The 23,314-nt window shown below is 37.1% G+C and overlaps 3 protein-coding genes and 1 long non-coding RNA gene across 7 annotated transcripts; 3 read left to right on the top strand and 1 right to left on the bottom strand.

Annotated features, from left to right (window-relative positions):
• Positions 1–116: 116 nt before the first annotated feature.
• LOC110852149 (casein kinase II subunit alpha) lies at positions 117–4,112 on the top strand. The gene is made up of 12 exons (XM_022100141.2): positions 117–682; positions 1,338–1,666; positions 1,761–1,825; positions 1,909–2,029; positions 2,109–2,247; positions 2,344–2,491; positions 2,572–2,618; positions 2,708–2,827; positions 2,914–2,996; positions 3,132–3,280; positions 3,357–3,451; positions 3,521–4,112. The coding sequence occupies exons 2-11, from the start codon at positions 1,572–1,574 to the stop codon at positions 3,431–3,433; spliced, it is 1,044 nt and encodes a 347-aa protein (XP_021955833.1). The 5' UTR covers positions 117–682; positions 1,338–1,571; the 3' UTR covers positions 3,434–3,451; positions 3,521–4,112.
• A 512-nt stretch (positions 4,113–4,624) lies between these two features.
• On the bottom strand, positions 4,625–7,018 carry LOC118437420. Its single transcript, XR_004836100.1, has 3 exons — positions 5,250–7,018; positions 5,011–5,086; positions 4,625–4,943 (listed from the first exon to the last, which is right to left on the bottom strand). It is a non-coding gene; the product is annotated as an uncharacterized LOC118437420 (long non-coding RNA).
• Positions 7,019–7,779: 761 nt separating this feature from the next.
• Positions 7,780–16,153, top strand: LOC110850549 (transcription factor sem-2). The gene is made up of 7 exons (XM_022097985.2): positions 7,780–8,436; positions 11,555–11,618; positions 11,718–11,809; positions 11,911–12,565; positions 12,667–12,945; positions 13,145–13,231; positions 13,383–16,153. The coding sequence occupies exons 1-7, from the start codon at positions 8,314–8,316 to the stop codon at positions 13,415–13,417; spliced, it is 1,335 nt and encodes a 444-aa protein (XP_021953677.1). The 5' UTR covers positions 7,780–8,313; the 3' UTR covers positions 13,418–16,153.
• Positions 16,154–17,490: 1,337 nt separating this feature from the next.
• On the top strand, positions 17,491–23,291 carry LOC118434073. 4 transcript variants are annotated; one of them, XM_035846821.1, is made up of 4 exons: positions 17,491–19,245; positions 19,362–19,612; positions 19,698–20,472; positions 22,289–23,291. In XM_035846821.1, exons 1-3 carry the CDS (start codon positions 19,106–19,108, stop codon positions 20,468–20,470), a joined length of 1,164 nt encoding a protein of 387 aa, XP_035702714.1. In that variant the 5' UTR covers positions 17,491–19,105; the 3' UTR covers positions 20,471–20,472; positions 22,289–23,291. The 4 variants fall into 3 exon arrangements, with proteins under 4 accessions (XP_035702714.1, XP_035702712.1, XP_035702713.1 ...); XM_035846819.1 differs by having other exon boundaries at positions 19,698–23,291; XM_035846818.1 differs by having other exon boundaries at positions 19,362–23,291.
• Positions 23,292–23,314: the final 23 nt, after the last annotated feature.

Raw genomic sequence — 23,314 nt, 5'->3', positions numbered from 1 at the left:
GAAAGACGGTGGCTCCTGGGTGAGTGTCCATTTTTTCCATACCGCGTATGCATATATATAGCAAGCCGTGTGAAGCCACGCAAACCAACAACGGTGAACTAACTTGATCTATCCAATCCATAAGCAAAATTCTCTTTCGCCGACAAGGCGGACTCTTGCTCGCTGCTGCTGCTACACTGCAATTTATGATTCAGCGTTCATCATCATCTTCTTTTTCGTCACCTTACCACCAACAACGGCAGGACACGAGGCTTATCCATCCAGGTAGGAACACACCCCCCGCCCGCCCGCAGCCAGCCAACCACTTCCTTCTCCTCTACGGCGGCGGCGACGACGACGACAACCACAAGACGATCGTCTTTTGTTCTGCTAGTTGTTTGTTGGTTCTTCACTGATGGTAGTGTGTAGTAGTATAAGAGACAATTGTCATCATCAAGAACAACACCTTATTCAACAAGAATTCAAGGTTGGAAGCAAGACAAGTGCAGTAATATTGTGTAATTTGGGCGTTATCGTTAACCAAACAGGGACATTGGGATAAGGCCTGTGACCGGGGAATACTTGTAAAAACAGTTTGTCAATATTAGATGTGCTACGGATACTAATAATCGTTTTAAAAGTTCGTCTGCAAACAGCATTTTTTAAAAAGAAGGTCCCTCGTTTACTTTGTAATTAATTAAACGTGAGTTTATTTTCTTCTTTACGATTCCTTTGGGAAATGTGGAATGATGGGGTGGCCTAGGCATTTATTGTGTTTTGTATCGTACAACTTGTACGATTTGCGAACGTTACATAATTATCTAACAATAATCAAAGGACAGCAGTAACAGATCCCATATTCCGAGTACAATAACACACTTTCTGCGTCTTATTGACGTATTATAACCCCCTGTTGTAATACTTGTTTTGGGATACACGAATGTCTACGTCAAACTTCTCTTTAACTATTTTTAATATGTTGACGGTCTTTGGATCACGTTCCTGGTTTTCTAAAATAGATCGGAACGCTAAGTTTGTCCAGAACTGGATATTTCAGTCTCATTCACCGGTGGGTGAGACTGAAATATCCAGTATTTATTACTGCTCATGTGAACCGACTATGGTTCACTTTCTTTTTAGACCGAGTGATGTTACAAAGTAATGGTTGCTACAGCCATATAAAGATTTCTGAATACATTTTTGATAAAGAAAAATTTGAGGATCTAGGAAGGAAAAGTACGTAGCGACTTGCTTAGATTCGCTCCACTTTCTCTGAATCCAAATTATTGATTTCATAATAATAATAAATACAACTTGCACATACAGTTTAATTGAAACGTAACTTATCATAATTTCAGATTTTGGTGTCGTCGTGATTGTCATATAAATTAGCTAGAATCTAAGAGGGAATTAAGAGAAGACTGTTGTCCAAGTACAAAGTATCAGTCGTCCTCCTTGCTGCCGGAGTTTCGGGCTGTCGCTGGAGGTCAGGACATATCCTATTTCGCCACCACCGTCGTCCCCCGTCGCCGCTATTGCTGCAAAACGCAGATAATTTTTATCGTGGAGTATTTTTCCAACTCAATAATAAGATGCCTCTTCCAAGCCGTGCCCGTGTATATCCGGACGTAAATTCCCATAAACCTAGAGACTACTGGGACTATGAGTCCTATGATGTAAAATGGGGGTATGATATAAATAAGTCATGTTAATATATGTTTTCCCACTACCAATGCATTGAGTTGATTATTCAATTGGAGTATAATTTCTCCTCTTTACAGACAACAAGACGACTATCAATTAGTTAGAAAACTAGGGCGCGGTAAATACAGCGAAGTTTTTGAAGGTAAGCAAAAACAAATTATAAAGCGAGCGAGATTACTCAAAGTATGATAACGTAAATACATATAACTTTCGTATATTTTGAAGCTGTCAACATTACTAACAACGACAAGTGTGTTGTAAAAATTCTGAAACCAGTTAAAAAAAAGAAAATTAAAAGAGAAATCAAAATTTTGGAAAACCTTCGCGGTGGAACCAACATCATCACGTTAGCTTTATTTTATTTATTTTTATTAAAATGAGTTTAAATAAAATGTTAAATGAAAATGCTTTAAATGTTTAATTAGACTAGAAGCTGTTGTGAAAGACCCTGTCTCCCGAACGCCTGCCCTGATATTCGAACATGTTAACAATACTGACTTCAAGCAGCTTTATCAAACTCTTACTGATATGGACATCAGATATTATTTGTACGAGTTGTTGAGGGTGCGTGCGACACACACCAGCTAACTAGACGGATATTGCATATATGTTATATTTTTTCATGATGGTTAAAATTGAATTCCATGTGTAATTAATTAGGCATTGGACTATTGTCACAGTATGGGAATTATGCATCGTGACGTGAAGCCACATAATGTCATGATTGACCATGAAAATCGGAAACTTCGACTAATTGACTGGGGACTAGCCGAGTTTTATCATCCAGGACAGGAATACAATGTTAGAGGTAATTGAAATGAGTAAATTATTCAACTCTACTAATACGTAAATAAAGATGTTCCAATATTGTTATATTTTCTGTTTTAGTTGCATCGCGGTATTTTAAGGGTCCGGAGCTTCTCGTAGACTACCAGGTACACAAATTATTTAAGACTTAAGCTAGGATACTATAACTTATCGTTGGAAAGAAGGAGGAATAATTATTATTTGCTTTTTATTCTAGATGTATGACTACTCGCTGGATATGTGGTCTCTGGGATGTATGCTTGCCAGTATGATTTTCCGGAAGGAACCTTTTTTCCACGGTCATGATAACTACGATCAACTTGTGCGTATTGCCAAGGTCAGTGTAGTACCCTTATGAATTGTTTGTCGAGGCAAACTGTATGAATCATTGTTGAATTTCTTGCTCATTTTCTCTTCCTTCAGGTTCTAGGAACAGAAGAATTGTATGAATACTTAGACAAGTATCAAATTGATTTAGATCCTCGTTTTAACGACATACTAGGAAGGTAAATGCAATTTCGTATCTATTTGACTTGATAATAATATTAAACCGGCAGTGTGCCACCTTCCTGTCTTCTCCAGTGCTCTATCTAACTAATTTATATTATTATTTTACTAATAAGAAGTAATACTTCTTGCAGACATTCCCGTAAACGTTGGGAGAGATTTGTTCACAGTGAAAATCAACATTTGGTCACCCAAGAAGCACTGGATTTCCTTGACAAACTTTTACGTTATGATCATAAAGAACGACTAACGGCTCGCGAAGCAATGGATCATCCTTATTTCTGTAAACAGAGTTAACGAAACAATCGTTGAATGATTATACTTATGTAAATGACTCAAATGTAATTTGTCAAATACAGATCCGATTGTAAAGGAGCAAGGTTCCAATTTACCTCAAGCATCTCACAATCAAAACTTTGTGATTGGTGACCACTAAGTCATGCTTTACCGCAAGGTACTCAATCAATATATACATATAATAGCATAGCTTGTGCAAAGATTGAATGCATGTGTTTTTTTGTAGCCGACTTCTTCACTGAAGTTTTGGAATTAAACATTAAACCACCAGCTAAACCTAAAGTGACACCTTCGGAGACGAACTAAAAATTTAATACCTATTTGTTGTATTGCAGTTGTACAGAGTGAAAATGAAACGATGAAAGAATGCTATTATAAACAGCTCAGAATTCGAATGTATGCTAAGCAATACAAAATACGGAAAATATTTCAGAAAGCTATTAAGGGGGAGCATTTTGAGTTTAATTTTCATATTTTGCAATTCAGTTCAGAGGATCTAAAAAAAGTTCTTCTAGTTGAACAGGAGCGATTGTGATTTTACAGATAAAAGTTATTATAGAGACGCGAAGAACGTACATTTGTTATTTAAACATACATTATAAGCGAGCGAACGATAACATCCTTCTTGAATTAATACAGCCAAAAAAAGTTCCACATATGTTCCATATTCTGTGTCCATATACTGTTATTTTGTAAGACGACCAAACATTATTTTGAAATCGAAGGGCCTTAGATTAGATTAGGTTTGAAATTGTTACTTACTAGGCGTAAACTGTCAACTGTGTGACTGATCAAATTATACAATACTTTACAAACTATTTATTGATAACATCTTGGCAAATTTGCATATCATTATATCATTGATTGTTCCGTTTTGCTATTTATTTTAAGTTACAAAAATTTCATCATGATGAAACCTAATATTTTTTCGTGATGTGGAGAAAATTAGAGAGAAAGCCGCCACCCGACCCACGGGATAAAATAATGGCTTTATCTTGCTCATATTAACGGTTTAACCTACCATCCAGGGTTTATGCACGATTTGCTTATTTTTTTCGGGATTTCTTTCCGATAACAAAAGCTGTTAGTCCTTCATAACAACAATAAGCAGATATAGAGCAGAGGTACGTACGATATCCTTTTATAAAGAGTTCCACTACCTACTTAAAATTCTGTTCATGAATTTATCCATACAAAGTAGTCCAGGACGAACCCCTCGTGTAAGTGTTAAGCAACAACTACATGCTAACAAGGCGCACAGCACCCAACCAATATAGACTTATCTACACTTCTTATATATGTACGTATGCATCGTGGAGAAAACGAATAAGGGAAGGCTACGTTCAAAGAGCCCAAATCATTGTTTTCCACGGCACAGTTTAAATCCAAGAGCAAGGGTCGGAGGAAGGGTCTCTTGCCTATGGACGACGGAGAAATTTGATGGGAAGGTGAGGAAGGAAGGAGCTGAAGGGAAACCTGCATATAATTGTACTTCCACTTTCATTCCGTTGCATCCCTTTGTACATGCATAGCACTCCAGAGCACATTCGGATCTTCATCTTTTCCAGTCCCCTCTTCTTCCTCCGAGAAGAAGCAAATCTGTGTCATGATGATGATGATACCGTACATCCCTCAAACATCATGTCGGTCTGATCATCAAAATCCAGAGATTTTAGAGACTATTACTAGTCAAGCCTATGCAAGATTTTGCTTTACCTTTTACCAGCTAATATCTTGACAAGAAAATAGTCCCCCAGTCCAATATCAGTATTGCAAATTACTCCTGCAAGAACTGAAAAGAAAGTTATTCTTTTTTGAACCCTTGGGAAAGATTTCACAGTAAGCACAGGCCTTTATGAGCATACAAAAAGTATCTTTGTTTTCTAGAGATATATATGTATGTACATGTCTATTTAGATTTGTACTTAGATTTAGATGCTATATGGTCTTCTTACATATATCCATGTAACATAACTCTTGGAAAACGCTTGCTCGTTGTGCAATATTACATTGTAAAGTTGTATTCGGTTGAAGGGCACAGTTTCCTTTTCACCATTATGGCACGCCATCACCAGTATCACAAGCAGAATGTAGTGGCTGAAGGGTCAGAATGTTCGGTTCGACATGGACTCTCCTGGATCCGAACGGAATAATTCCTTCATCAAATGTGTATTATATTACTCTGTGTCATATAATAATACATAATGTGGTCTCGTGCAATTATACATATCTATCTAAGGAATACTAAGGATTCGGTGGCTTTTAGAGCTCACAGTGAACAGCATAGCATACAGCATTACAGTACGTAACGTGCATGCAAGCCAAGGAAGAAGGTGGGTTTGGCAATAAAGCAGTCGTCGTGGAGAGAGGGCCAGGTGTTAATCGGGAACAAAAAGTGGAAAAATTGCCATGTAGCAGCATCCGCTCTTCTTCCTTCAGCTGCTTTTCATGAGATCCTGGGCAACTTTATGATATGACTCAAATAATAGTGGCCAAGCTCAACTTTATAACTCGGCTCTGCCATTGTCAGCAGTAAGAAATGTTCAGCTTATTTAGGACAAGCTGCTTCCCAAAAGGTGGAAATTCATTAAATATGCAAGCTTAATAAATAAGGACGCTTGATTTGATATGAAAAGACACGGTGCACGGACTTTGCTCGTGCCAAGTCCTACCAAATGCTTTCTGTCCTATTGATGGCATGCACGGTACAACTTTTTAAGGCAAGGACTTTTATAAAAGTTAGTTCCGTGGGTGGAGGGTGGTAAGGGTCACAATTTAAATATAGTATTGCAAAAGGTCTGTACTGTCTTTGTCAGTTGGTTGTACGGTCAAGGTGCTGTATAAAACGGATGTGCTTAAGTTGAGTAAAGTGAATTAGTGGGTGGGGTTCGGGTTGTATGGATAAGAAATCGTTCGAGTAAAGTTTTTCATAATGGAAGCTCAAAACGTTTATACTGAATAGTGAATCATCATTAAAACTTTGGTAACATTAAAAGCGCTTTTGAGCAGATATCAAGTTTTAGGTTTGCATCTGCTCTCAATTCACTCATCACCATCATCGTATCGGTTTTCTAGATGCATTCGCTAGATTACGGTACAAGTTTGTCTGGCACTTGGCAGATTGTGAATTTCTTTTTAAACGCACACGCTGATGCAGACACGGTATGGAAATTTCTTATTCAGGTCGGTGGTGGTAATTACTGATAAGACGATTGCTGGCTGGCTGGTCTTAATTTCAACTTTTTTGACACGGGCGTCATGTCCATCGGTCTGTCAGAATCTGCATCTGTTGTACTATTGTGCTGGGAGGCAGCAGCGGTGCGCGTGGTTGTACTTATGGTGACTCAAATACAATAAATTAATAACAAGTACTTGTATTATCCACAAGCAGCTGACCTTATGTCGTTGGTTATTACGTCCTAGCGAGGGAGTTGACCTGACGAAATGGCGCATAATTAATTGCATGATTATTTCATGAACCGAGCCTTCATGAATAGGACCCCATTTTACAAGCTGCAGCTCAATCGTGTTCGCCAATTTTGCAATGTATCACATCTGCCCCTTTATGCTTTGTAGATCCATGTGGATTTAATTATTGAAATCCTATAACGTGTTCGTCACAACTCTTATTTTACACGTTGTCGTGTCGTCCTGTTATTTTGGTTGCATAGACATTTGACGGTTCCAGCATATTTATTACTATTGGATTTCATGAGTAATTTAATTGCACCAAACATTTTATAAAATTAATAATTACATCCATTTTCTTCTTGACCTGCATTTATTTAGTGGAGGTCTGCTTATACAGAATTCCCTCTTGGTTTCATGTAAATATATTTATATTTGACTCTCTCTTTGCTCTATAGCGTGCCTCTTTGGACCAAATTTCTTTTTCAGTCTAATTGCAAGTTATACACGTTAGTCGCCGTCAAGGTTCAAATTCGCGGAGCTCATTGCGAAAATCGTCTGGTATATTTTCACTGGAATCAATTTTGTCGTGGTTATTATATTTTTGTGTGTTATGCTCTCCGTCGGTCGTCGTCTCTTTGACGAGGTTTCGCCGTTCTCGAAATGAGACGCTTCTCATCGAGAGAAGACTTGACTTGAGTAGTTAATTACAATAATTATGAGTGATGTCATGAGTGTAAAGAGTCAACAGAGAGAGAGGTGAATCTGTATCACAGATAAAAGGTTTTCCAATTTTTTGCATACTACTCCTGCAAACCTCGTCATCGTCGTGAATGAAGCTGCCAAAAATAATTGCAGAATATCGAATATCATGTTAATTGTTGATCGCCCAAGTCGCGGCGACGACTGATTAATAAAAATGCATAGGAAATCAGTGATTCACTAAATGGTGGCCTCTTCACTTTTGCTCGTAGGCAACTTCAACTCCACAAATAATGACTCCACGAAGAGCTAACTCCACCACCGCGACGAGAAGCGATGAGTATGGCAAGAAAATCTACACATCATATGCGTTGCGAGAACTGGAAGCAGTCTTCAGGTGCCGAGCAAAAGGGAAGGTTCCACGCTCCTCGACCTCCGTTTCACATTTATTTTATTCAGTCTCAACTTTTTTTTTTACTTTTCCTATTTCATTGCTACTTTACATTTCCCATCCTCTCAGCACAGCCCAATAACACTCATGTAATTATCGTTAATTTGAATACACACATATTCCGTCCGTCAAAAAACTAATGCACAGCTGAACGATAGCTAATATTTTTTCCTGTATTGCTTCGCAAAAATCGTGAAAATAGGGATTGTACTGTTATTCAAATTGCTACTATTTTGCAAAACGCAAAACCGTTCCATGTTTTGTTTTGCTACCTGTGGAGCAACATTAGTCGGTGCTTTGGAAGAATTTATCAGTATTCAATCCTGATTGTTCATTCATTATTCGCGTTCTGGAAAGGTCAAGACAGAAACTTGTGAACCTGTGGGTTAAATCGGAGATCAGTCAAATGGTTCCAGAGGAGTAAGGTAGAGAACTTTTTACAGAAAAGAAGTAGAAAAATGGTGATTCCGAATTCCACTTCGGCCAGCAACGTTATGATGTTGTCACCGGACAAACTCGTCGTATTTGGATCGCAGGGTATCTCCAAAGCTTCTCCCACCCCGTATTCGGATGCTACACAGGTGAGGTCAAATTGTATAGTTTGTAATACTAGTATTGACATTCTTTGGAAACGGGGATTAAATTTGACTAAGGCATATGTACTTTGATAATTGCAATAATTGGGTTGGATTAGACTTTAGAGATGTTTCTGCAACTATCCGTTCCAATATCTAGGTTGCGAGTTTGCGACTTGCGAGTGAAGTGAATGCCCGGAGAAGTGTTTCAATGGCGATGTTAACTTTGTTGGCAATTTATATTTTCTGTGGAAGCATATATGTGATATGTACGTACATAAAACCAGCCAGTATGCAACATTCGTATATACTGTACGACTGTACTGGATATGTGTGTGACTGAGAATTGCGAAAATACGTCGGGACAGATGACATCCTGGATTATATCTTTGCTTTACTGCTACCCCTCTTACATATAATAACATAATTGAACTATATAATCATATCAACCACATACATACATACTTGGTAGTATCCTGAAGCCAATACAAATTTGCTCATGTACATGACTACTATGCGCATTACGTATGGAAACGCAAAGTACGAAGAAGTAGGTAAATAACAAATGCATTTTGTTAAAGAATTATTTGTACACCTTCAAAAAAATCCTCGTGTCTCATCTCAGACAGATGAAACACCAAGATGTAAGTAAGAACTGATGGCAGTCAGCGCACACACAGTGGTCAAGGAGTTCATGGTAAACTTGTGGCGTCCGTAGACACAAATCGTATAAATATGCGTGCACAATTCACTTCCAGCTTGTAAATTGCTTGCATATTTTCCACAGCAGACAGTACAAATAGGGATGCTGTACGAACTCAAAATCTCAATCCAGATTTAGTCATTTGGCATTTAGCTCAAGCTCAATGATTTGGTGAGTGAGCAAAAAAGTTTATGAAAAGCGCATTGTTTGTTGTATTAGTGACTGATCACCACTACTCCATCCAAATAAATGCATCCAAACAAGGTATTATATTACTGTGTGGATATTAATAATACTAAAGTCTGCAATGATTAGAGAGAGAGAGAGACTCGTGAAAACCAGAAAAAATTGGCAGTAATAATAATAAGGATATATGGCAAAAAATGAAAAAATAAGCGTACATAAAGAGCTAAATGTATTATACGATTCCACATACATCGACTTGCATGTTGATCATGTCATACGTAAAAATACGGCTTAAAGCAGGATACAGAGCCCACTATTACTGCATCAGATCATCATAACCAACCACCACACATCTCTAATAACCAACCAACATTTACAATGTTTTTAATCTCTGCGTCTCTTTCCTCGCTCCTGCCAACGATTGAGGATAATAAGACATAAGAGAAGACATTCTTTGCTTTGCTATAACTTTGTAGCTAACTCACTTGCAGATAATGTGCACGGCCTTGACTGACTTCGCGCCAAAATGAGCACTAAACACTAAATTTATGCAGTGTACATCGTTTTTCAAGGTTCACTTTTTTATTTATGCACAAGCGATGATGAGTGAGGGTGGAATTGGATAAAAAATGAGCACTATATAGTGTCGTTAATGGAATATGCATGCATGCACGCCAGAACTCTCGTCATTCATGTGTCGACGAAGCCGTCGTAGGTACGTCGGTACATGCATACAATGAACCCTGGTTTAACCTCTAATTTTACTAAGCACATATACTTTTGCCTGTGTCACTTTGTATACTTGCTAAAAAAATCATGGATGATGGAAATTGAATTCTGCACACCTAGTTCTAATCTATAAAAGTTTTCTTGGTTTACGTTGACGACGACCCACTAATAAAACACCCACATGCATACATGCACCATCGTTGAGGACATCATGTCCTAAGAATCAAGTACAAGTATTAAACTTTTTCGGATGACCGTGAGCCAGACTCTTTAACCAAATTTCCATCACGTTTCGTCCATGATACCTTTGAAATCATGCCTAAACTTATGATTGCTACATATTTAGCTGGTGACGTCTTGTGCGAAGACATTTCTGTCTAGAGGTTAAATCTGGTTGAATTTTATTTATAAGTGAACTAAACTAAAGGCGGGAATCGCGTTTAGCAGTTTGTGTGTTTTTTCCTGCTCAAACGTTGCTCAAACTGCTTTAACAAGTCTATAATAACTCGTTCTTCATTGTCGTTCAATACCCATCCGCTCACACATGAATTGCTTACATTGGATATGTATGTATGCGTTTTACGTCTTGAACACACATCTTTCTTTCGTGTACTTTGGATATATGTACAACACGCGTTCTCGTCTCGTCGTGCTGCTTAACATGGAGCAATGATAATACGAGGATAAGAGTCAGCAACAGCATATGGTCTTCACACACAAGAATCCAAACCAACTAAAACTCTACCACAAACTGAACAGATGCGAACTTTATGTTTTTTGGCATTTGCCAGTATTTGCTTCCCATCCTTACTTTACATAAGAGGGTACTCTATCAATTGTCGAACCGAGACTTATTTACAAAGTTTCTTTGCTGGATGATTCAGTATTAAAAGATTTGGACTACTTGATAGATAGCTTTGTCGGTAGTATATGACTCGCCAAATTTGCTAATATATTTAAGTAAACTGTTGTTGGGAGTTGTCATTTCTTGGTTGTGCAGAGAATGCTAATTCATTGTGGGCATTCGTCAAAATCTCACGGTATAATGAATGCTGTATATATATACATATACGATACTTGGCTACGTATTATTATGGCAAGATTGTAGGATGGCTGGCATGAGTTGGAAAAATGTCCATGAGATCAAAGTAGTACCACCACCACCATTCATACCTTTCATATGTATATTGGCCAAGTAGAGTTAGTGAAGCTTTTTACCTCCTAAGATTTTTTGCTAAGTTCAGGGTAAAACAAATGAACTTGGTTTAATCCATTATGCTCACGATTTTCTCGTGATGTTTGATCTGAAAATATATTGCAAAAATTTTGTTGCAAATATGCATAAAATGAAATAGATGTATAGGATAAATTGTGGAATTATTGAATGCAATGATAACTAATCATTCGCACACCTACATATGTACTAAAGTATGTAGCAAATGCTTGGCTCACCTACATAAATCAATATCATAGATATGTAAACGGTGATTTCTTTAAAATTTTCAGACAAAGAAACATCCACCGAACCACATCAAACGGCCAATGAATGCTTTTATGGTGTGGTCAAGAGGTACACACTTAAAGATGTTAATTAAGTTTGTAAAATGCGATATTAGATATATCAATAACTTGTAGATTTTTAATTACTGCCATTTTTGACATTTTGCAGAGATGCGACGTGAAATTTGCGAGAAGAGTCCTGACATTCACAATGCCGAGATCTCCAAACGCTTGGGGCGAGAATGGAAGATGCTGTTGGAGGTAAGTCGTCACACCCCCTCCGAACCGTCGTACGGTGTACCTCACCAAAGTAGCATTTAACAGATGGGTGGGAAGCTTTATGCAATATATATATTTAACAGTCAGAGAGGAAGGCATACATAGATGAAGCAGAACGGCTTAGAGTTTTACACGCTCAAGAATACCCGGACTACAAATACAGACCGAAAAAGAGGAGCAAAAGTGGATCAGAAAGCGCTTGTTCCTCACCTGCCCAGTCCCCAGCAAAGTCTCCAAGAAAAGTCTCTCGAATATGCATAGACTCCCGAGATGTTACCACTCCAAGGAAAAAAGCTGCACGCTCCAAGTCATTCGCTGCTTGCCAATCTCCAGGAATTTCAAGTACCTTTGAGACACCCAAAAAACAAACCGTCTCTCACATGAATGCATTTAGTCGCACATCCAGCATCTCCTCTCCTGGATCTCCCCCCTTGAACCGAATTCACATAGTCACGTCTACCATTAAGACTCCTCCTCCAGAGTCTTTCAATGTTCACTTCAAAATTGACAAACAGTTTAAAGATTCGGTTCACAAGCAAGTTGGGAGTGCTATTGCTCATTTGACTCCGCCATTGGCCTTGGCAAAAGTACCCGAATCTCCATCGTCTCCTGACTCCCCAGAAAGCGCATCCATGTACGAAGAGGATTCGGTTTCTTCGAGTAGTGGGGGTCATCATTCCTCAAAGGCTCCAAAACCGACAGGAACTTGTGACACTTCCAGGAGGAGTCTCCAATCAGGTTAGTAATTAAGCAAACATACAATCGTGTGCCTTTCGAATACGCAGATATAAAAATATTAAATTAAGACTGCTATTAATATTGTTTGTGATTCTTCACAGTTCTCGACGCAATTCCAAGTGGCCCAGGTGTACAAACATTATCCTATCTCCCCACAACATCTTTTGCGGAAAGTTGTCCAACAAGTTTCACCAATTATTATCCTACGGTATCGGAGGAGCCATGCAAACTGGAGCCAGGCTCACCACCCCCAACCCAGATACAACTTGACCTATATAATCCCCCGAACGAAGAAGCAGCCTTGCTTGACGATTTCTTGGACATGCATTTCAAATTTGAATCACATCAAGAGACATCAGAAACGATCGAGGTGTCCGAAGGTATGAGAAATCAGATTCTTGTTATTCATGCTAATATCGCATTATTTTATGCATGTTCTATGCTTTCACAAATTGAAATCTTAATTTTGCTGGGCACAAGTGAAATATTCACATATTTGGTGTAACAAGTCCATAATGCATTATAATGTGTAGTTGTATTTCACATTAACCCAAGAAATTTCCGTTTTCTCTATTAAAGATCCGATGGACCCTTGGAGAAGCGTTTGGGACAATAATATCCCCACTTCAGGACTTGATTTCAACTTTGACACTGTTGGCGTCAACGGTAATCAGAGTGACTCACTCATTAACATGTAGTAGTAATAGTAATATAAGGGCTGATTTTAAATTTCTATCTGTCACTACCAATGTACCAAAATTGGAAAGTCCTGTCCTTAATTTGATATTTATCTATATTTTATATAAATCTATTATAGCCTGCAGCAATACAGGCCGTCTCATATGGCACTGAATCGAGGACCAACTCTGTTCTGTTCATCGAATGTAACAGGCTTGTAAATTATAATATATGTTTCATTTCTCTAAAATTCGACCAAAGTTCGATAAAAATGTGTCCGTCAGACATTCAAATGTGATTATTACAAATTTTGACTGATTGCTCCAAATATCCGGTGAATTTGTTACATTTCAAAATTTGGTATAATATTTGCACACATTCGTATTACTTGTTGGCAAACTATCACATTGCATCAAGTATTTCATTATCTTTTTATATATTTGCGAAAACATAAATGTTTGCCTCATAAGTCGCCAGCATTTATTTGCTGAAAACGCAAAATCATGATGAGTTTGTTGAACGATTCGATCAGTTGTTTGTACTTTATTTTGTTCAACCTGTGTAATGTTTTACAAGTCATTCACATTTTGTGTCACCTTGGTTGGATTCAGAATTTATTGTTGAATCAGCAGAATGTTTTTCCATGCCGCTTCGGTTGAACTGTGGTGTGTGGAGGCAAACCTCTGCTGCATCTCACCAATTCATCATCCATTCACATAACAGCCAGGTGCAAAGTATTATCCACAAAACTAATTGAAAGCTATGCTAATACAGTCTGTCCACGTGAATGCTTCTTCTAATATATAGTAATATTCACTCTGATTCACCATATATGAATATGATGCCATGCTTATGTAAAGGCACTAGTGAGTGATTCATAGACGGCCATGCACATATTTTATGGTTTTGCACTATATATGTAATTACACATAACTTTTTTAAAAAAGAAAAAAAACCCTTGTAATTTTATGTAATGAAGTTGTTGGTCAAACAAAGGTACCTTCCAAATTGTAGCTAAACCTGTAAAAATATAAAACATACAAATATATGAGTCAAGTCTTTTTTACCACTTTAGTACTTTAGTTTTGATTGTCTATTAGTATGCAATGTCAGTCGGTAGGGAACTTGCAGATAATTGAGATATTGAGGTACAACAGAAGGAGTTCGGAATCCCATTTCATAATATTATACTTAATTTATATCAATTACCGCAACCTCACAAATAATTATTATAACAAAGTACTAAATACACATATACTAATAATATTATAAATATCTACAATTATCAGATTTCGCTTGTTAATAATTATCAAAAAGTTGTGATGCTGAGGATGAGCGAGTAAATATGCGTAAACCCACGGACCAATATAAATGAGCGTATTACATATTTCCTTGCTAAAACCTTTTTTTATTTTCCGTCTCAACGAGAGGTTAGAGTGAAAAATAGTTGGCAGGGCTCATATTCTAATTTGAGGAAGGCATGGGAGTTGATTGAGGAGACGAAACAGGAAGAGTGTGAAATTGGAATTGATATATGTATTAAGCATTTGAGTGAGTAGAGTTTTGTATGTGTCTGCATGTATTATGTACATGCTGTTCACCTTGAAGTTTGGAAGCTAATTAGAGGTAACTCCTTGCGAGATAGATAGATATTGTTTGCTTTACTTGCTCCTATGTAAATGTGAGATATGAATCCGCAAACCATTATTAATTTATGCCATCATCCCGGCTTCCTGATTGTTTTATATACACATTATATACACATATTGCATATTTAGCTGTTATATTTTCTCCAGAGATTTTGAATGCATAAATTGAAATTATATTGTTAAATAGTTGCATATGTATCTAAAGTTTCATTTCATACTTGCGTGGATATAGTTATTTAGTTATTGAAGATGTGGGTGTCGGATTTGGTGTCTTATTATTATGAACACCACCAACACTGGTAGACATAACGCATTTATTACCACTTGTGGAATTGTTCACGATCGTTTGTCTAAGACAAGAGTAACTTCTTGGTATTAGAAACTTTCATGCTTTCCCAAGCTATGGTGTATCATAGTAGTTTTAAGGTTTTATAAATTGCAATGTACGTTACGTTTTACATTTTTATACACTTTTACATTTGTTGTTGGTCAGTTGGTCAATATAAATATACATATTTACGTTCTGCTCTTTTCTGAAAGGCCTCCATAAGTTTACTTCTTGTACACATTGGTACGCAATTTTATTTATATAGTTGTTAATCTTGTTGGGTAGTTAATATTTACATACTTGGATAAACTATTCCTGGCAACGTTATAAAATGCCTATACGCTTATTCTACAAATTAATATAGAAAATATAATCTTATTGTGTTAAATTGTAATAAATTTAAGTACGGTGCTCCGTAATGACATGCAAGACTTCCACAAAAGTTGCCTTTCGTAGCCCTTTACTAATTAATTGGCCTAACTCTTGTATAATATGAAATTGCTTTCCCATACAAAAAACATACATAAAATGTATTACATTTTTTCTAAGTCATGAGGAATGTTACAATTTCATATTGTCATAATCGACTTCGCAACTACAAGAAATGTACACACATAATAAATAAATATATATGGGCACAATACTTTATGGAGTCACCGGCGACTACCAACACACAAACACAGAATACTGTACAACCTCCTCTTCGAAACGAATATCGAACCGCATTGCAGTACAGAAACAAAAACAGTAACAGTATATATATAACTGATTAATTAGCCACGTTGGAGAATGTACCGATTTGTACACCTGGAACCATTTACGCTTTGTATCTTTTCATAGATTTTATTTAAATTACTCCGTGTGCATTCTGTGGTCGTGTGTTATTATTGGTACTTTTGAAAATAAATTATTTTATACTCAAAGTAAAAGTAATCAACAACATTATCTTGTTATTTTTTTTCACGCGTTTCAGCCACTTGGACTACTTATGTACATATATTTGCATGCGTTGCGTACAATGAGATACGATAAGTTTATCATGTTATATTTTTCATACATACGTATATTTTGTGAGCATTTAAACATGACTTCAAGACGGCATTCAGCATGCTTAAACTACTGTCGTTGTTGATTGTCATTATGTTTCATTAATTTGTAATGAAGGGCTCATAACATAACAATACTTACATATGATTAGATCATGAACTTGTTATTTCCTGACGGGTCAAATGGGCGATACGGTTTCATCGACAATGTGATCCATTTGGCAATAGACGATATTTTAATTTATTTTAATGGACCTGGCTGGGACTTTTGGCACCGCACCACTTTAATCACCATGTCCATTCTACAACAATAATGGTGCATTTAGAAAGAGCAAGCTTGCATAAACCTGACCTACTAAAGGGTGAACGTGGGTGAAATAAACAAAGCACTGCAGAGGAGAGTCTGGCCTTCGTTTTTACGAGGCAGGAATCTATCCATAAAGAAAACTGTGAGAAGAACAACCCTTCATACCGTGAAATATTGGTGCAAAACAGGCTACACACATATCAGCTTTACAGCATGAGTATTTATATGTATATGCAATGTACATACGTATATATGTATGTCCACAAACTTTTAGTATTGCATTTACGACACTTTTAATTGAATAGACGAGAGGAGATGCAACATGTCATAAAAAATTGTTTTTCATCCACAGATTCAAAAGTCGTTAAAAGGCACGTACCGCACACCACCGCGTCGTTTTCTATTTTAGCATGCTTCACTTATCTCCTGTTTACATCCTATTTTCGCAATTCGAATAATGCGTGGGTGAAAATGAATGTTTTTCAAGTCGGATGTGCTTCTACATACATAAATATTAAGGGCAGAAACAACGGACGAATCCCTTCTCAGTCCGTATATTCTCACAGATAAGCCCCATGTATTTGTTAATTTTGAAAACTTTGTCATATGGTACAGTCTTTTAAAAATGGTGACGGAGGAAGCATTAGTTGGATATGTCATCAGTTGTCTAGTATTCGTTATTAACACGTTTACGTTTGTTCCGAATTGTACAAAAATTTGAATTTTAGCCTGTCACTCATGTATTTACTTGATCCAACTAACACCATGTGATGCTGTGAGATTACAATAATTGGGTCTTCGGGTTCAGGAATAATGGTGCACTACAGCTATGAAAGTATGGCATTGTAATGTGCAGTACAGTTAGAATTATTTGTTGCAGTTTACTGTGGAAGTTCCATTTTCCATGATTTTTACAATAGTATGAATGGACAGTTACTTCCTGATTTCTAGCGACTGATTCCGTGGTAAATCTGAATGTGTAATACATTTACCGAAAGGAATAGAATAACCACAACCTTACATTTTAGATGTGAATGCGCTTATGCTACTTGTATTAAACCAATTCATATATTTTCAACTTTAGTGTGTTAATGATAAACGGAGTTTTTATGTTTTCTAGTCCGCCAGACAATGCAATTTGTTGTTGTGTTGTTAGTTGGGGGGATCAGATTATACTTCCTGTTTGTCTGCTAACGTCTGGCCTCTTTAAATAAGTATGTGTATATTAACCTCCCCCTATTACCTCGTCCGGAATTGTTTTGCAAGCGTCGTGCCACCCAAATGCCTGCGATTTAACAAGTGGACAACAACAGAACATCTGAAATTTATCGGCCCGCATGAATTTTACTACCGAGAAAGTTTTGCAAGTTTTTGAAATGTACAGTTCATCCTCATTGTTAAACGTGGTCCTTAATAACTCGGGTTCCAAACAGGATGTAAACAAGAATGTAAAATAAGTGTTAGGTTTTGGTTTATAGCATCATGAAGATCACAGAGTAATGGCACTATATATACGTAACAGCGCATATAATTTGTTTACGAAAAAATAAGCCCATTTTGTGCCTCTCTCATGCGCCTTTTTGTGGAAATTACATATTACATATAGGTTATTTAGTGACGAAAACGGCCAGGGCCAGAAAAACGGTCATGCTGATTCTCCTGTCACTTCAGGATATGGAGAATGCCGTCTTCATCATGCAATCCCACCAAGATGTGTATTAAATATATCTGGATGCTTATTGCCCTTTTTATAAATGAAACAATGCGATTTATTTTTTGCCAAGCTATGATTTACCAAATCCGGGCAAATAAGCCCTAGCCGAAGATGTGATTTGTGGTTTACTTACCCTCAGCTCCGGCTTTCAGGGACTTTTGAAGCACCTCTCGCCATCAGCCCTGACTGCGTTTTTGCCCAATTTCTCCAGCTTATTTATTATAGAATATAACCAAGTACCGGTGGTACATATAACCAACCTTCCCTTGATTTCTTTCGCCCCATCCGATCCAAGTTAGTTAGCTACATCTCATCCCACGGCCTATATCTCATATTATAATGAGTGAGCTCATCATACATGCATTTGTATATGCTCAAATCATCACACTTTGGAGGATGCTGGATAATTGTACAAGGCAAGAAGGCCTGTTTTTGTTCAACATTCCACATGCAGACTGGGCTCCGTTTCGCTAAGCCCCATCCTCTGTTGCGCTCCTCAGTAGCCCACCCATGGGAAAAAATTCCTTACGAGAGAAACCTGATGAGATGCTGAATCACATAATATGCTGTGTTGAAATAAAAAAGAGAACCAAGGGGAAGCCAAATAGCCCTTCATCGTCCATCCACATCAGAACGAGACTTGAGTCCACACGAATATATAGCATTAGACCATAACCTGTAATTTTACGTCACACCATCGCCCTCCGAGGTCACTGAGGAGGGATGATGGTTGACAAGTAGTATGTAAGTTCACCGGCAGGGAAAGGCGTATTTTGAAGCAAAAAGCATAGAACAAAGTAAAAAAAACTCCTTCTTCCATGCACACGCGCGCCACCACCAACCCTCAGTGTTGGTTCATACGCGGCAGAGGAAGGCAGCTCACGTTTTCGCTCTCTCCATCCAAAATGGCTTCCAGTAAAGAAGAAAATTCGGAAATTATAGGAAATTCACAAAAACGGTAAGATATTTGTGTTTATTTTTCCTCCGCCGCGTCGCGCAAACGCTAGGTTTTTCGATTAGTGAAAATTTTATTAATGCGCTGCATTAATTTATATTGTTTGATTAATTAAATAGAAAAATTGGAGAGGAAGATTCTCCAGAGAAAAAGAAACCAAAAAATGAAAAAATTGGCCTAAGATCACTGTCGCAGACAGTGCATCAAAATTCCGAAAATATTTCTAAGCTCGTTGAGTTTTTTGAAAACATGATTGGCCAGTCGCAGGCGCAGCCTCGACAAAATAATACCTGCCACGTAGTGGATGTTGGTAATGAGGATGATCCAATAACAGATCTTTTTACCTCAATTGTTGATAAATCGCCAAATGGTGAGTACAAAATGAAATGAATTTCATTATTTAAAAATTGGGAATATTCTAAACATTGAAAAAATTATGATTTAAATCATAATAGATGAATCTGCTGATCAAAATATTGAGATTGAAAATCCAATTGTTGAAGAAATATTGAATTCAAATCAGTCGGAGGATGAATATGGCCCTCCTTTAGGATTGAAAGTAGCAGCAGCATTCAAACGATTAATTGCTCAGCCAGCTTCAAAAGAACACATTGATCAAAACAAGATCAAATTAAAGATCCCAGAAAACATTAAAGAAATGAGGGCACCCAAAGTCAATTGTGAAATTTGGACTCAACTTCCTAAAAAAGCTCAAGTTATTGATGCATCACAACAATTTGTTCAACAATTTGTTTCAAGAGGTTTAGTAACCCAGTCACATCTTGCTGAAATTTTAGCAAAAAATTCAGATAAGATTCCCAATGATTTATTGAAAAGTTTACTTTCTTGTTCAATGGAAGCCGCAACAGAATTTGATATGGCTTTTAGAGAAATTAGCCTCAGGCGACGACAACAAATTAAACCCTTTTTGTCAATCGAAAGTGCTGGAATTTGTGGATCTTCAGTTCCGGTCACCGAAAACTTATTCGGAAATAATTTAGAAAAAGATTTGATTGCTGTCCGAACATCGGCCAAAATTGTGAAGAATTTGACCCCCATCTATCGTGGAGGTGCTCGTGGAACTTATGCAAGAGGTTCATGTAATCGAGGGTGGTTATCTAATGCTGGTACTAGCCATAATTTAAACTTCCGGGCGCCTCTCCTCTCGAGGGGAGGCAGACGACCATTCAACCGAGGAAGATACAACAATTACCGCCCGCAGAATTAAATGTGAGTAAATTATCAGGTAGATTAAGATTATATTATGATAAATGGGCGAATTTGACTGACGACCCTGTTATTCTTGAAATTGTTCGGGGTTACAAACTACCTTTTAAGAATTTACCAGAGCCACAAATTAATTGTAAGGTTCAAGAATTTAATCCGGAAGAAAGGCTAATTATTATCGATGAATTGGACCGCCTAATGAAAAGGGGGGCAATATCTCTATCTTAAGAGGAAAGTGATCAATTTGTATCTCCAATCTTTACTGTCCCTAAACCTGATGGAAAAAGACGATTCATCTTGAATCTTAAGAAACTGAATAGCTATTTACACTGTCCACATTTTAAAATGGAAGATTACCGAAGCGTATTGAATATTATGAGATTAAACATGTTTATGGCCACAATAGATTTACAGGATGCGTATTTCCACGTTCCTGTTCATGACAGTTGTAAAAAATATTTAAAATTCCGTTTCAATGGTATACTTTATCACTTTAATTGTATTCCATTTGGTTGTTGTACTTGCCCATTATTATTCACAAAACTCTTGAAACCAGTTTTCGAGAAACTTAGAACATTAGGCTATCAATCCGTGAGATATTTGGACGATTTTTTGTTATTTGGTCAAACATTTGAATTATGCAGCGAGAATGTTCAGGCCACCCAAAATTTACTCAAAAGTTTGGGGTTTACCGTAAATTATCAAAAATCGGAATTACTTCCAAGTAAAGTAATTAAATATTTAGGATTTATTTTTAATTCCTTAGAAATGACCATTCAATTAACTCCGAACAAGCGTTCTTTAATTTTTGAATTTGCACAAAAATGTTTGTTATCTAAATCTCTAATTATAAGAGAGGCAGCTAAATTGCAAGGATATTTAATTTCAGCGTGTCCTGCAGTACAATATGGATTATTGTATACTCGGAAATTAGCTTCCGATATTCAATTCTCTTTAGAATCAAATAATGATAATTATCAAAATCGTATGACTTTGTCTCAAGAAGCAGTTTCGGATATTCACTGGTGGCAATCAGTAATACATAAAGCTGAGGTTTCCATAAAAGAGGACAGTTTTAAAAAAGTGATTCACACTGATGCGTCACCTTTTGGGTGGGGCTGTTTTTGTGACAATGACGTTTCTCACGGCACTTGGTCAAAATCTGAAGAGTTATTACATATTAATGCGTTGGAACTGTTAGCAATTGAGCGAGCACTGACTATATTTGCAAACGATGAAGGAAATTGTAATATTTTGTTAAAAGTTGACAGTCAAGTTGCAATCTCGTATATAAACTGTTATGGTGGTTGCCGCTCGGAATTGTTGCATGCAATTGCTAAAAGAATCTGGCTATTTTGCGAGAAGAAAGATATTTTTATTAAAGCTACATATTTAGAAAGTAAGAAAAATGTAGAAGCTGATTTTGCTTCTCGTATTGAAGTAGTTAATTCGGATTGGATGCTAAAAAGTGTCATTTTATCGCAATTTGTAATTCATTTGGCGAGCCAGCTTTAGATTTATTTGCGTCAAAGAACACAAATCAGTGTTCGAGATTTTATTCGTATTCTCCTGATCGGAACTCGGAAGGGGTTGATGCATTTACGTTTAAATGGTCAGAATCCTTGTTATATGCGTTTCCCCCATTTTGTCTAATTTCACGTGTCCTGAAAAAGATTTGCAATGATAAATGTAGATGCATTGTGGTGGTGCCACTTTGGAAAAGTCAGGTTTGGTATCCAGAATTTGAGAGGCTGCGTCAGTCAAATTCGCTTATATTTGGACCTGAAAAAGATTTGCTAACTTCACCTTTTTCGAATAGGCACCACCCTCTTCACTCCAGCCTCAAATTAGTAGCAGCAATATTGCAAGACGTTCATTCATAAACAGTGGCCTTAGTTCAGATGTTTGCGAACTTTTACTTTCATCCTGTGCGTCATCCAGTTGGAAACAATACGAATCGTACTTGAAACGATGGGAAAATTTTTGTAATAATTATGGTTCAGACATATTCCATTCTAATTTACAATCGATTCTGAAATTTTTGACCGCTTTGTATAAGGAAGGCGTAGGCTATAGCGGTATTAACACAGCAAGATCAGCTCTGTCTTTAATTATAGCCCCCATTGACGGTGTTGACGTTGGTAAACACCCTCTTGTAATTCGATTACTAAAAGCTGTTAGCAAATTACGGCCACCGAAACCTAGATATGATAATGTGTGGGATGTAAATTTAGTTTTGGATATGTTCACTTCATGGCCGTTAAATTCAGAGCTGCCTATATTTAGGTTAACCATAAAATTGGTAGCGTTACTCGCATTGGTCACGGGACAAAGGGTACAAACCCTGTCGTTAATTAATATAAATAATATCATAAGGTCAAGTAATGTTCAGATTCTTATTCCTGAAATTATTAAAACTTCTGGGGTTGCGAAGAAGCAACCGTGCTTGTTATTGGTCCCTTATAAAGTTAATGATAAGTTATGTGTTGTTAAATGCTTAGATGAATACTTAAATCGTACTGCTAGTTATCGTAATTCTGATGAATTATTAATTAGTGTAGTTTTACCATATAAGCCTGTTACAAGCCAGACTATTAGTAGATGGCTAAAAGAATGTTTGTCATTAGCTGGTATTGATGTTTCTATTTTTAAGGCTCACAGTTTCCGTCACGCTAGCACAAGTAAGGCGGTAGCAAAGGGGGTCAGCTTAGATGTCGTTTTTTCTAGAGCTGGTTGGTCTGATAAATCTAAAACATTTGCAAAGTTCTACAATAAGCCATTAGATTTACGAGGTGAATTTTCGAATGCTGTATTATCATAATTAAGAGTTACAAATAAATTCGTA

The sequence above is a fragment of the Folsomia candida genome, unplaced genomic scaffold, assembly GCF_002217175.1.
Source record: "Folsomia candida strain VU population unplaced genomic scaffold, ASM221717v1 Fcan01_Sc001, whole genome shotgun sequence".
Taxonomy (NCBI): domain Eukaryota; kingdom Metazoa; phylum Arthropoda; class Collembola; order Entomobryomorpha; family Isotomidae; genus Folsomia; species Folsomia candida.
This window is presented reverse-complemented; position numbering and strand designations above follow the sequence as displayed.

Bases quoted from the DNA above. Each gene is read 5' to 3' on its own strand.
- LOC110852149 (XM_022100141.2), top strand. From the start codon at position 1,572: ATGCCTCTTCCAAGCCGTGCCCGTGTATATCCGGACGTAAATTCCCAT. The intron at 1,667-1,760 runs GTATGATATAAA...TCCTCTTTACAG, and splicing joins TCCTATGATGTAAAATGGGG to ACAACAAGACGACTATCAAT. The intron at 1,826-1,908 runs GTAAGCAAAAAC...TATATTTTGAAG, and splicing joins ATACAGCGAAGTTTTTGAAG to CTGTCAACATTACTAACAAC.
- LOC110850549 (XM_022097985.2), top strand. From the start codon at position 8,314: ATGGTGATTCCGAATTCCACTTCGGCCAGCAACGTTATGATGTTGTCA. The intron at 11,619-11,717 runs GTACACACTTAA...GACATTTTGCAG, and splicing joins TTTTATGGTGTGGTCAAGAG to AGATGCGACGTGAAATTTGC. The intron at 12,566-12,666 runs GTTAGTAATTAA...GATTCTTCACAG, and splicing joins CAGGAGGAGTCTCCAATCAG to TTCTCGACGCAATTCCAAGT.
- LOC118434073 (XM_035846819.1), top strand. From the start codon at position 20,815: ATGGAAGATTACCGAAGCGTATTGAATATTATGAGATTAAACATGTTT.